This window comes from Gigantopelta aegis, chromosome 10 (genome assembly GCF_016097555.1).
Source record: "Gigantopelta aegis isolate Gae_Host chromosome 10, Gae_host_genome, whole genome shotgun sequence".
NCBI lineage: Eukaryota > Metazoa > Mollusca > Gastropoda > Neomphalida > Peltospiridae > Gigantopelta > Gigantopelta aegis.
Genome location: NC_054708.1, coordinates 17,799,708 through 17,813,147, shown reverse-complemented (window position 1 = coordinate 17,813,147; position 13,440 = coordinate 17,799,708). Strand labels below are relative to the sequence as shown.

General features: G+C 36.0%; 1 protein-coding gene across 5 annotated transcripts in view; it reads left to right on the top strand.

Moving 5' to 3' along the window:
- Window positions 1-13,440, top strand: part of LOC121384713 (STE20-like serine/threonine-protein kinase) — a 123,580-nt gene that overhangs the window by 48,134 nt on the left and 62,006 nt on the right. For 3 of the 5 annotated variants that reach the window (XM_041515216.1, XM_041515214.1, XM_041515212.1), the window contains 4 exons: window positions 1,641-1,724; window positions 2,216-2,458; window positions 3,557-4,294; window positions 5,304-5,440. In XM_041515216.1, the coding sequence (XP_041371150.1) occupies window positions 1,641-1,724; window positions 2,216-2,458; window positions 3,557-4,294; window positions 5,304-5,440 (1,202 nt within the window). The remainder of the gene's footprint in view (window positions 1-1,640; window positions 1,725-2,215; window positions 2,459-3,556; window positions 4,295-5,303; window positions 5,441-13,440) is intronic. The other 2 variants (XM_041515217.1, XM_041515213.1) reach the window with 1 other exon arrangement.

The window sequence follows — 13,440 nt, the reverse complement described above, 5'->3', positions numbered from 1 at the left end:
TCTTGAACGAGATCGTTTCGGGGGTGGGGGTTGTGTCATGGTCTGGGCAGCCATTGCCCATGGTTATCGTTCACACTAGTCGTCATTGATGGCAATTTAAATGCTCAACGTTACCGTGATGACATTCTCACTCATCACGTCATTCCTCTGTTCCATAACAACGCCAACATCTCGATTTTTCAGCATGATAATGCCACCTCTCATACAGCTAGAGACACTGTAAATTTTCTTAGGACAAATAACATTGATTTCATTGATAACTGGCCCGCTAAAAGTCCTGATCTCAACCCCATCGAGCATGTTTGGGATAGTCTGGACAAACGATTGATGCGTTGTCCCAACCCACCCGCTAACGTCGATGAACTTCGTCAAGTGCTCATTCAGGAATGGAACAATATTCCACAGGCAGAAATCAACACTTTAGTCAATTCTATGCGCCTGCGATGCACTGCAAGAGGTGGTCATACCCGTTATTAAGTGGGTTGGGTTTTTTTTAACCCCTACCACACTTGGTCAAAATTTCTCCCAGTTTCTGTTAACCTATGGCCATGATTTTTGCACCAAATGATGCATCATGGAACACTCTTTAAAACGCATATATAACAATTATTCCCCCGGTTTGTTTTCATCAAGTTATGTTCAAGCAAAGTTAGCGGAAGTTTCTTATTTTGTTCAGTATATATTGGATTCATTCTGCATCTGATTGTTTGCATTCTTTCCTGTATATCTATTTATTGATTATGTGATTATTTTCTTGCATATACATGTTGCATGAAATTATTTCTATCAGGCACATTTATGAATATGCACATATCATGTCTATCTGAACAAACAATAAAGTTTATTCTGTTATTTTACCAGTTGTTAAACATGGCTTTGATATTTTTCAATTACAAAAGGTGATGTTTGAATGTCCAAAAGAAATAATTCTCTAAGACTTTTTTTTTTTAAAATCACCAAAATGTGAAAGTTTGAATTTCAAATATAATGAACATGAACAAGGTCTATAAAATAATATTTGGTTCATATTCAATTTTTTAAACATTTCATTTCAATTTTTTGTTCTAATGTGATATCGAAATTTGTGCATAGCTGTTAAAATGTTAAACACAACAACTCTAATAGAAATTTAACTTCACCAAAATTAAAAAAACATTGTGGTAATAAATAAAATCTAAATCATATCACCAGGTTGAGCCATTTGTTGTCTTAAGTGAATTTTATTCTAAATTTTAATTTTATCTATCTGTGATATTTGTCTCTTTTGCACAGTTCTTTACACTGCATTTACCATTGTTTGACACCCAATAGGCAGGGTTTCTGCCAGAGGGTAAAACGGGTATGGCGCCATATCCAAAATTTATCTTTTTTGACAAAATTAATTACTGTATGGTTTTCTTAACCCTAACCCTAAACTTAACCCATTTTTTCTTTCTGAGAAAGGTCCTTCATACCCTGTTGACTGTGGTAGCATTCAATTCCATAACACCATACCCAAAAATTTATTTCTGGCTGAAACACTGCAATAGCCAGTGCATTTTTTGTGCAGGGGTGTCATTAAAACATTCATTCATTTATTCATTCATTCATTCGTTCTGTTGTTGTCTAAGTATACTATTATTTTGTTTTCTTTGTTGCAGCGTCACATGAGTGATGATTCTCGAAGCATTGATCTAGACAGTATTTCCAACGGCAGTGCCGACACAGAAAAAGACAGAGAAAAGGTAATGCATAGGACATAACACTGCTGTTTTGCACTTGCCCATAAACTTTACCAGTTTTTTGGTTTCCAAATAAATAATTTAAAAATTGATTTATGAAAGACAAAGATCATAAATATTGCAACCTGAATTTTTTTTTAATCCCAAATTTATAAGTAATTATAAATTAGCCCATTAAAAAATGAGTATTTTATGAAATATTTCTTTGTAATGAATGCTTGGTGAATTGAGGGGTGCAACTGATCTTCAAAATTATTATATTACTATTACCTGTCACACAAACACTAAGTGTACAAACATTCAACCCCTGCAGTTGCCCATGGCAATCAGCAATGTTGTGGAGTTTTTGATTCTCCATGGCATTTTTTTCAATGACGTTTTTTTTTTTTGCCGTGGACATTTTCTTAATTTGAATGGGTTTCTTCTCTGAGACTATATGTCAAAATTTAATTAAGTTAGTTTTAAAAAAAATAAAAATTATTTAATGTTTACAGAGTGTTGAAAAAGAAACAAAAGCTAAAGTACCTAAAACGGCTGAACCTGAAAAGGAGGAGACTAAAGATGAAAAGAAGCCGCCCTCCCCTAAGAAGTCCCCTGCTCCATCCCCACCTGCTGCTGTCCCGGCTGTTAAGGATGAGGCAGTAGCAGCTGCTGTCACTGTAGCCGATGATGCAGACCGCTCGTCTGATGAGGGAATTGGTCCCAGTGGTGACGAACGCTCCGATGGTGGCAGTCAGGTAACCAGTTTGAGATTGTCAAAGATTTTAATTAGTCCCCTATCGGTCCAACTGGAGGGAACTGTAGGTTTCATCTCCGTATTTCTGTTTGTCCGTCTATCTCCGTCCGTCCGGCTGTCTGTCCCACATAGTTTCCCAGACTTTTTTCCACAGTGTCTCATGATATTGAGCTGAAATTTTGTATGTAGCTTTATTGTGTACTATTACCCATTTTTGGCAGAGTTATGGTCCTTGAACTTGTGGACTGTAACTTGAGATATGGAAATTTGTTGGGCCCGGTACTCTCAGAATGTTTGTTTTTAAAAACTTCATTGCATAGAATCAGAACTTCTTCATAAACATGTTTAGCATTTTAGCTTCTGAAAGAGTTTCATAGAAAAAAAACCCTTGAAAAATGCATTTAAAACATAATCTTACATTTTTACCACCTACATCAACAATTTACTTATTTGGTTTCATTAGCTAAGCTTATTGTAACCCCCCCCCCCCCCCCCCCCCCCCCACTACCAACAGAAAAACAAAACACAAACTAACATCATTACAAAATCCACGAACTTTGTAATGATGCTGAGAAAAGTTTTACCTTGATTATGACATTCTTTGTTTTTCTTCCTTAATGAAAATGTTTTTATCATCATCATTATTATCTTCTTAGTTATTTTTTTCTGGTTTTGTGGTTTCGTTGGCACCATTCTCTGATTTCAAAGATGTTGCATTTAAAATAATATCCGGGGAAAAGCACTTGCTTGATGCGTGGTCAGCCTAGGTTAGATCCTCATTGGTGGGCCCAATGGGCTATTTCTTGTTCTTCAGTGCACAACGACTGGTATATCAAAGGCCATGGTATGTGCTATACTGTCTATGGGATGGTGCATATAAAAGATCTTTTGCTACTAATGGAAAAATGTAGTGGGTTTCTTCTCTAAGACTATATGTAAAAATTTCCAAATGTTTTAACATCCATTAGCTGATGGTTAATAAATCAACTAGTGGTGTCATTAAACAAAACAAACTTTTAGCTTTTAAAATAATATCACGTCACTACAGTTATAATTTATTTTTAAAATAATATTACGTCATCATTTTCTGTTGACACAGAATGAGAGTCCAGCGAAATCTCAGGAATCGCAGATGGTAAGTGAAGACCAGGATACTGAGGCTGTTGTAGCGACAGGAATTGCTGAGGACATCATCGACGATGTTATCACCTCCATGACGGTGCAGCCATCCATTCCAGGGGTCGTGCTCGATGCCATACAGGACATCGCGGAGGAGGACGACAACAAACAGGTGGTCAGCCACGACAATGTCGCCGAGGAGGGCCTTAAGGCCGGTGTGGTGGAACCTAAAAATGAAATAATATCGGAAAACAAGGACGCAGATTCACACAGACCAGTCGAGCTGGAGGTTCAGGAGGTGAAGGTTCAGGTGACCGACAACAAGGAAGGCGGGACCGACTCTGCGGACTCTGCGAAGAACGACGTGATTACGTTCCACGGGCAGCCCGTTCCGGAGACAGGGACGATCATCATCAATGGACACGCCACCTCCGTGAAGGACTCTGTAGAAGATGACAAGAAGAAGAAGCTGGTCACCATTCAAGATGATCAAAACAGGCAGAGTGTCATTCCGCAGACGGATCTCGATACGTTCGAGACGAAGCTTACGAACGACGTGTCGACAGGCTTTTCGAATCCCGACGACGACCTGTTGGATAAGAAGTCTGACTCGGGCAGTGTGAACACCGTCGACAGCCAGGACAAAGAGGAGCCGAAGTTTGGAGGAGAACAAGCTTCTAGGAGGAGGAAGGGTCCGGGTCATATCAAACAGAGAAGTGTGAGTAGTTGTTGTTGTGTAGGCTGTAAGGCAGGATTTTTACAACAGGTTTTATACTATGTGGTTCATTCACAGTTAACAACATTTTCGTAAGTACAAACCATGCACTGGTGTATACTTTTAACACAAGCAAAAAATGTTGGCTTAGAAATCTAATTATTTTCATGTATTCTTTTTTTTATCTTTTTTTTTCTGCTTCTTTTTTGTTGAAAGAGTAGTTGTACACTTGTGAAAATGTTAACTGTGAATGACGATATAATACATTCAACAAACTTACCCTTTGTTTTGTACCCTATTTGTTTCATGCACTGTTTGTCACTATCGGAGGGAAAAAACAAAAATAAAATGCGACTAGAAATTATATTTCCCCCTTTTTTGTAGAATAAAGTAGAATACTAGCTAAAGGAAATACTTATTGTCAGATTTGTTGATAAAAAGGTTTTAAAATCTCTGAATAAAATATGACTAGAAGAGTTGTATCCCCTTTTGTATTTTTGTATTAATAAGATAGGAAAAGGTAGAATATTAGCTTTAAAAAACCCCATAATTTTTATTATTATTCTTTCACAGATATATCTAATTTGAGGGTGTGTATTTTGGTAATAGATATATCATTTGTTGATCATGAATGCAATACAAATAAATTATATTAATGTACATTACACAAGAGAAGGGGTCAGACATAGCCCAGTGGTAAAGCACTCACCTGATGCGCAGTGGGTCTAGGATCAATCCCCATCGGTGGGCCAATTTGGCTATTTTTTTCATTCCCGCCTGTGCGCCACTACTGGTATATCAAAGGCTTTGGTATGTGCTATCCTGTCTATAGGATTATGCATATAAAAGATCCCTTATTCCTAATGGAAAAATATAGTGGGTTTCCTCTCTAAGACCAAATACCAAATGTCTGATATCCAATAGCTGATGATTAATAAATCAGTGTGCTGTAGTAGTGGTGTTGTTAAACAAAACAAACTTTAAGTTTACTCATAAGAATATTTTTTTGAAGCAGGAGAACAAGAGTCACTACCGGACAATGACGAAAACACGAACCTACATGAAGGATGGTGTCGTTGTTACCACTACAACATCCAAGGTGGTCGCAGTGGGCGAAGATAATAAAATGAAAGAAGAGCATAATCTGAGGTAAGTGACCTGCATGGTTTCAGTAAATACACACTTGGTTGTTGTATGAGACTTGCATATTCAAAAACGTCTCATTAAAATATTCGGACCATTACAGTCATCTGCTGAGAACAGTTGGTCATTCCATTGACCTAATTTTGTTCAAAAGTTGTAAATGTTAACAAAACTTATGGATTAATGTTTTTGAAGATGTGAAAACTGTGTAATAAATATAGTATTCTAGTTTAATAACCTGGTAGAAAGGTGCCAGAAAGCTGTATTAGAAAAACCATCTAGCACACATCCATAAATGTTAAGGTGCCCTTTTCATTGGATAATTGGTCTCATTGTGTAGGAGGTACATGACCGTTGCTACCTGTTGATATATGATTTTGTAAACAAAGGTAGTATATGATATCCCGTCTATTTAAACAGCATACATTCCTTCTTGTGATGTAATATATGTCAGCTGAGAGAGAGAGAGAGAAAATAAATTCAGTGCAGTTTATAATAATTAAAGTAAAATGGTATGACTGATTGAAGTAGAAAATATTTCTGGCACTCATCTTTTTGTAGATGTTTTTCTGACCTTTTGTCATAAACCATCATTCCAAATGCAGCACAGTTTAACCACCAGTGTTCTAATCGGTTAATACAAATTTATTATGTAACTTCTTATTTTACGTTATGGAGGGACTAGCTCAGTGGTAAACCGCTCGTTCGATGCACGGTTCGTCTGGGATCGATCCCCGTTGGTGGGCCCATTGGGCTATTTCTCATTCCAGCCAGTGCATCACGACTGGCATATCAAAGGCTGTGGTATGTACTACCCTCTCTGTGGAATGGTGCATATAAAAGATCCCTTGCTGCTAATCAAAAAGAGTAGCCCATAAAGTGGTGACTGGGTTTCCTCTCTCAATATCTGTGTGGTCCTTAACCATGTGTCTGATGCCATATAACCATAAATAAAATGTGTTGAGTGCATCATTAAATAAAACATTTCTTTCCTTCTTATTTTACCTTTATTCTTCAACACAGTTACCCCACCCCTACTCCCCCCCCCACCCCCCACTTCAAATCCTCTGTAAATCAAGGTAACCGACATAACATTTTGATAAAAGATGTTTCTAAAGTCCATTGAGCTGTTAATGTACGTGTAGCTGACTAGTGATATTGATCATCTAGAGATGAGCTCACTTTGAATCTGATGCTAGTCGTCAGTACTATCACCCATTCCAGAAGTGGATTGCCGTCATCATAAGTCATGTTACATGGTATATTTTTATTTTTCAAAAGTTTACTTTCAAACAGTGACGACAGTGCTGATTAATTATGTTTTCAGAATTTTATGTACTTCAACACACATTTCCTTCTCTGATTTACACCCGTACTTTTGTTTTGACACCTATTGGTTGGATGTTTTGTTGGATGTTTTGTTCATTCTATAGTGTACTAAACAATCATCGTTTGTTCATTTGTTCCTTCATTCCTTCATTCCTTCATTCATTCATGTCTTCATTTGTTTTTATTGATTTATATTCACGTAATATTTGACAAAGAATGAAGAAGATGGTCATTATACTGAAAGTTGTCCAAACATGAATTCTGTTAATAAAGAGTAGAAAGCATGTATACATATGTATGTTCACAGTTACATGTAACTATACTGAGAAAAAAAAAAAGAAGAGGGAATGTACATGGTATTTGAGACTTATGGTGGCACAAAACTGCCATTGACATAACAACATAATTTAGAAACGTTTTCACCATAAAATGATATATTTCTAGGCATTCTGTCAATATAACAATGTAATTAAACCAACATGCTCTGAAAATGTATCATAATATGTTGTAAAAACTAACCCTAACCCTAACATAAGTCATAACATGTATGCCGTTGACAGTTTTATGCTATCATAGCGACCCGATGCCATTCACTGCTAGAGTTAAACCTGTATAAAATACAAAGATGTAATGTGGAATAACTGGTCTCAGTGGCGTCGTGGTTAAGCCATCGAATATAAAGCTGGTAGGTACAGGGTTCGCAGCCCAGTACCGGCTCTCACCCAGAGCAAATTTTAACGACTCTCACTAACAATTAACAACTAACCCACTGTGCTGGACAGGCAGCCCAGATAGCTGATGCAGCATGCTTGAACCTTAAATGATATAAGCACGAAAATAAATTGAAGTGAAATGAAATGTGGGATAGAATGTCAGTACTGTGTCAATGACTTCCAGAGCCAGTAATACAGTTAACTTCCTGATACTGTGGGTAAGGGTTTTTGTTGCAGTCAATATTTACTGTTACAAGACTTGAAGTCCTGTGTTCCCTTATGTCTTTCCATCAGTATATATTGGAGCTAGTTACATAACATTCTACAACTTTATATGTAAATTGTGAATCACATGTACATACATACATGTACCTTCTACTGCTGATTGGTTTTCTGATGTTGTCTTGATGTTTTGTGCCTTTCGTTTCACGTTTCTTTGCAAGTTTGGTCATTTCAGGTTGAAAAGTTCACAGATGATGATATTAAGAACATTAAATGGTTTACAGTTATTGATTTTGGATATGAAAGGTTAAAGGGTCGTGCATTATCTGCTGATTTCTTAAGCACTGTCTTAACTGTAGATGTAATATTACATATATATTGTAAGACCTGTGTTAAGCACCAGTATAAATTAAATAGACAATTCGTTTTGGATCAGTGACCAGTCAGTGCAGGTCATTATGTCCTAGATTAGATGAGCACGAGTCTACATATAATAAGGCCTCATCAGACAATTGACTGGCTAATACATTAAATGTAGAATGAAAATAAAGAAATGTGATATTTTTAGACAGGTGGCTGCTTAATACAGGTAGCTAAAGCAAAGCAAGTTAAACTTGTCTGAGTATCTGTATTAAAAAAGAAAAAAGTACTGTTTTATTTGCCAATTTGTATGACTTGGAATCGAAACACACGATTGTGTACCAGTGGCGTAGCGTGTGTTGCCAGCGCCCGGGGCAAGGCAAGTATTGTGCCCCCTAACCAGTGGACTGTTAGCACTCCCTGAGTCCCTTTCACCAGTCCAGAATTTTGTGCCCAGGGCAACTGCCCCGGTGGCTCCACCCACGCTACGCCACTGTTGTGTATGGATGTTGTCTGTTGATCTATCTTTAAAGGCTTATACTAAAGGCTGTGGTATGTGCTATTCTGTCTGTGGAATGGTGCATATAAATGATCCCTTGCTACTAATGGGAAAAAAAGACAGTCAAATTACCAAATGTTTGTCATCCAGTAGCCGATGATTAATAAATCAATGTGCTGTAGTGGTGTCGTTAAACAAAACAAACTTTACTTTACATGGTTATACTTAATCGGATGTTTGGTTATTAAGGCTTTTGGACCAACATGATATTAATAATAATGATAAATACTTAAACTAATTAAAAAATAATGTTAAGTTATATATTGCTAATTGTGTTCAGCAATATATATATATATATATTTCTTGCCCACTGGACAAGGTTATCCAGCTTTTGCACAGTGCTAGATAAATCTGTCTGACCCGAGGGCTAGACGATTTCTACATACGCATGACATCATAACTCATGGTTTTCAAAATTCTGTTTGCCATTTCACGTTGTATCATTGGTTTAAAAATATTTAAACAAATTAATATTTTCAACTTTATATTTATTGTTAAGTTGTTGCATTTTTATGTCGTTGCATAAGTTGGACTATATATTTCAGCGTATGATTAAATGAGTCATTGTTCGTAGGTGAAATGTTTACGAATCGTTCAACAATAAACAAACCGTACGTAGCTTAAAAAATTAATGGGTTTTTTTTACTGTAATTAAATGGACAAGAAAAAGAATCGATCACCGTTGTGAGGTATAGATAAGGCAATTCCAACCCTCGTGACAAAATGTTTTTGTCCGAGGGTTGGAATTGCCTTATGTAAATTAAGATTATTTTGTAATAACAACTAATAGTTTACTTGATTTAATCAAATTGGAGGGAAAATAGCAACAATTAAAATACAAAAATTTTTGTGATTGTGTTCATGCATACATGTATATTTGTGAAAATACATGTAGGTCAGTTAGAATACAAGTCTAGCAGCAGCATCATTTCCAACCTAGGGGAGAAAACTCCATGTCTACGGTTATGCTCAAATGTTGCCTCCCACTGATTAGAAATATTATTTATCGACTCTAGGAATACCTTGCAGTTATTACTATGGGATAAGGTTAGGTTAGGGTTAAGGATTGGGGTTAGGGTTACTGTAGGTAGGCATGTTTTCAATAAAGTTAAAAAAAAATATATATATATATCTACCTGCCTCCGTGGTGTAATGCTTAAGCCATCAGTGTTAATGTAGATGCATGTAAGTACTGGCTCCCACCCAAAGTGAGTTTTAAAGGGACAGACCCTAGTTTCAAGCCGTGAAAATTAACACTAAGTTTACTTAATCTATAAACTTATAACACATTCGGATAAAGTTACAAATGAGTAAAACATGAGTCTGTGACTTTGAAATGGTGAAATACCCTCTAAAAATAGACTAAAACTTGACTCCATAACTGTCACTTCTCAGATGCATGTGCGTTTTAAAAAATATGATAAATCCATTTTGTGATATTAAAAACAACAAGAAGACCAATAAAAATTTGAATGTACGGAAATTGATAATCTAAACCATAAAAGCTAAGTAATGTATGATTTCAGTTATCAAAAAACGGCTCTAATAGTCAAAAATATGCCTTAGTGTTTATAAACTAGGGTATGTCTCTTTAACGGTTCAATTGGGAGGTGTATAGCCACTACACCAACTTCTCTCTCACTAACCACACAGCTGAGGTGTGTGCCCAGGACAGCATGATTGAACTTTACTAGGATATTTATGAGCTCAAAAATAAGTTGAAGTGAAGTGACAGCTTTTCTTATCTGTTCTTCATCTTTTTGATCAAGTACAAATTTAGTTGCTGACAATATTCAATAATTATTTGTCATTAATTGAGAATTCATCTTTTAAACAAAAAAACTTCTGCCTTTATACTACTTGTGAAAAACATCTCTTGCCTATTTTCCATAATAATATGTTTATATCATTGACTTTTTCTCTTATGTTTGTTATTTTAAAATAGTATGTTACCCCCAAAAGAGAATATTTCCAAAAGAATGATTTACACACAAGGTTTTTTTTCAGTCTGCTTGTGAAAGATTGACTGCAGTAATTATATGTTTACGTGGCTGATGGGTGTATCAAATTGTATTTTATTTGGGCCACGGGTCCAGTCACCCGTAAAGGTGTATGTTTTTGTTGGTGGTGGGAATTGACAGTGCAGTGTGAAAACCTGTCTCGGTTATCAGCGGTGCTGTTGATTCTTTATAAATATGGAATTCACTGAAAGTGATGTAAATCTGCGGTAAGAGCAACAATTCTGTGTGAAAATTAACATTTATAGACATTTGAGTTTTTAATCTCAATGTTATTAATATTGACTTAAATATTGTGTATATGATTGTGATTAGTTATTGGTTGCTTCATTTACAATGTAGAACTTTGTATTTTTGATAATGCTCATTAAAATTAAGTTATTTGACTATCTATCCATTGTCCATCCATCCGTCCATCCAGCTGTCTATCTATCCCTTCATCCATCTTTTCATCCATCCCTCCACCCATTCAATCATCCATCTCATCCATCCATTCCATCCGTCCATCCATCCGTCCATCCAGCTGTCTATCCATCCCTTCATCCATCCCTCCACCCATTCAATCATCCATCCCATTCATCCATTCCATCCGTCCATCCAGCTGTCTATCCATCCCTTCATCCATCTTTTCATCCATCCATCCACCCATTCAATCATCCATCCCATCCATCCATCCCATCCGTCCATCCATCCATCCACCAAGTTGTATCCATATACTATACAAATATGCATATACACCATATTGCATTAAAATATAATAGTACTAATAGTAGAGTTCTAAATATATCTTTTTATTTTATTTTCTCAACCTCAAAAGCCACCAACAGAAAGAAAAGAAAATGCATGGTAATCGTAAAAAGAAAATATAAAAAGTATCCTTTTCACCTTTATGTTAATGCCATCAAGGGAATTAACCCATTGATGGTTGGATCTCATGTCATCTGGTCGTGATTCTCTGCTACCATAGTTTATAATTAATTTGAGTACGCAGATGTAGTACTTCTGTTGTAAAATTACTGAAAAGAAACATTAGTAATTCCCTTACTAATTGCAAATGACAAGGCCACTATTCTTTTAGTAGCAGTGTACAGGTTTTCACAAAAAAAATTCGGTATCCATTGACTAGCTGTAATAATGAATGAATTGCAAATGCATTTGACTAGCTGTAATAATGAATGAATTGCAAATGCATGTCTGTCGGTAATCACATTAGCAAATGCAGATTGGTTAAAAAGAAATTGCATTTGGCTTTAAAAGAAAAAGAAACAAGAACAAAAATAAAAAACATCACAGAAATTGTCTACATTTCGATACTTTTTGAGAAAGTATTGTTTTGGTTTTGAGGCCTGCAGATGAATTTGAACATGGCCTGGTAATCAGTAGCAACATAAAATGTTGTGTTTGACAGCCATTTTTGTCTCAGCTTTACGAGGTTATTAGGTGAAATATAGGTATTACGTTTTTGTTAAAGTTTCACTTTTAGATCAGTTTCTCACAAACTATAAGGCCTAGGTAAATGAAATGTGGTTTATAGTTGCATCTGTGGATGATAGTGCACAGTGCACCAAAAACGTTTATGGTAGACAAGACAATTAATTCCATACAATTCTTGCATAAAACAAGTACTGGTCAGGGCAGAGGCAGATGCAGAATTTGTCTAGGAAAGTGGAGCGATAGTTAAAAAAGATGTCTACAGCATTCAACTGGAGGTGCAGTGTTGAAAAGTGACACATCCAGTATTAAAAATGACACTGATATTCATTCCATATAATGGTAGTCTTACCCAAAATCATCAAGCCAATCCAGATATTACATTTCCCACTAAAAGAAAATAAATGAATTGTATTAATCTGCTAAACATTGCATTTATCGATGCACATCAAGACACCCCACCCGGATCCATACCTGCAGGAAAGGGCTACTGATGGACATTAATAAAGACTGAAACATTAAATAATCCTCTAGCCTCCATTTTTGTTGACTTTCATGTGATTTGTCTCTAGATTTCTGCTACTTTGTTTATAAACAGATATAGGTTAATTCTGTTGATGGTTCTTGGATTTGGGAGTTTGTTTTGTTGCTAAAACAGGGGTCAATCAATCTATAGTGGACATCTGATTCTGTCCATTAGGTTTAAGAGACTGTAAATTTGCTCTTTGGAAATTACTATTGACTTTAGCAACTGTTGCTGCCATCGGATTCCTTTTTCATTACACTGAACACAAACTCTTGTGAAGTTTCAGTATACCAGCTCCAAACAGATTGACATTTGTCAGACAATATCCAGTTTCTCAAATTAGTTACGATGTTTCCAGTCCTGATGAACACAGAATCTGTTAAGTTCCATGTATTGAATAGGTGGATAGTATGTAAATGTCAGGCCAATGTAATATGTAGCATTTAATCCAGGTGATTTGTTAATCTCCATTAACAGCTTTTAGCAGAAATGACTTGTGATGTTAAATCTGTATGTTAATCCTCTTGGTAAGAAGTTGAAACATCCATGGATTAGGAGAATAGTTTTCTTGTAGGTATTATCTCTGTGAAATGTGGACATTGAAAATATTTCTCAGTGTGTTGGTAAAACATTCAAGATGTCAGTTAAAATAATTGTAGAAAATATTATATTGTCTTTTACATCATTGTTGCTAACAACTTGATGGATCTATTCTCTGGGGGTTTTCCCCATCCCAACCATTGAATCATGAATGGTATATCATAATCAAAGGCTGTAGTTTGTGCTGTCCTGTCTGTGGGAAAGTGCATATAAAGATCCTTTGCTAATGAAAACAAATAGCAATTATT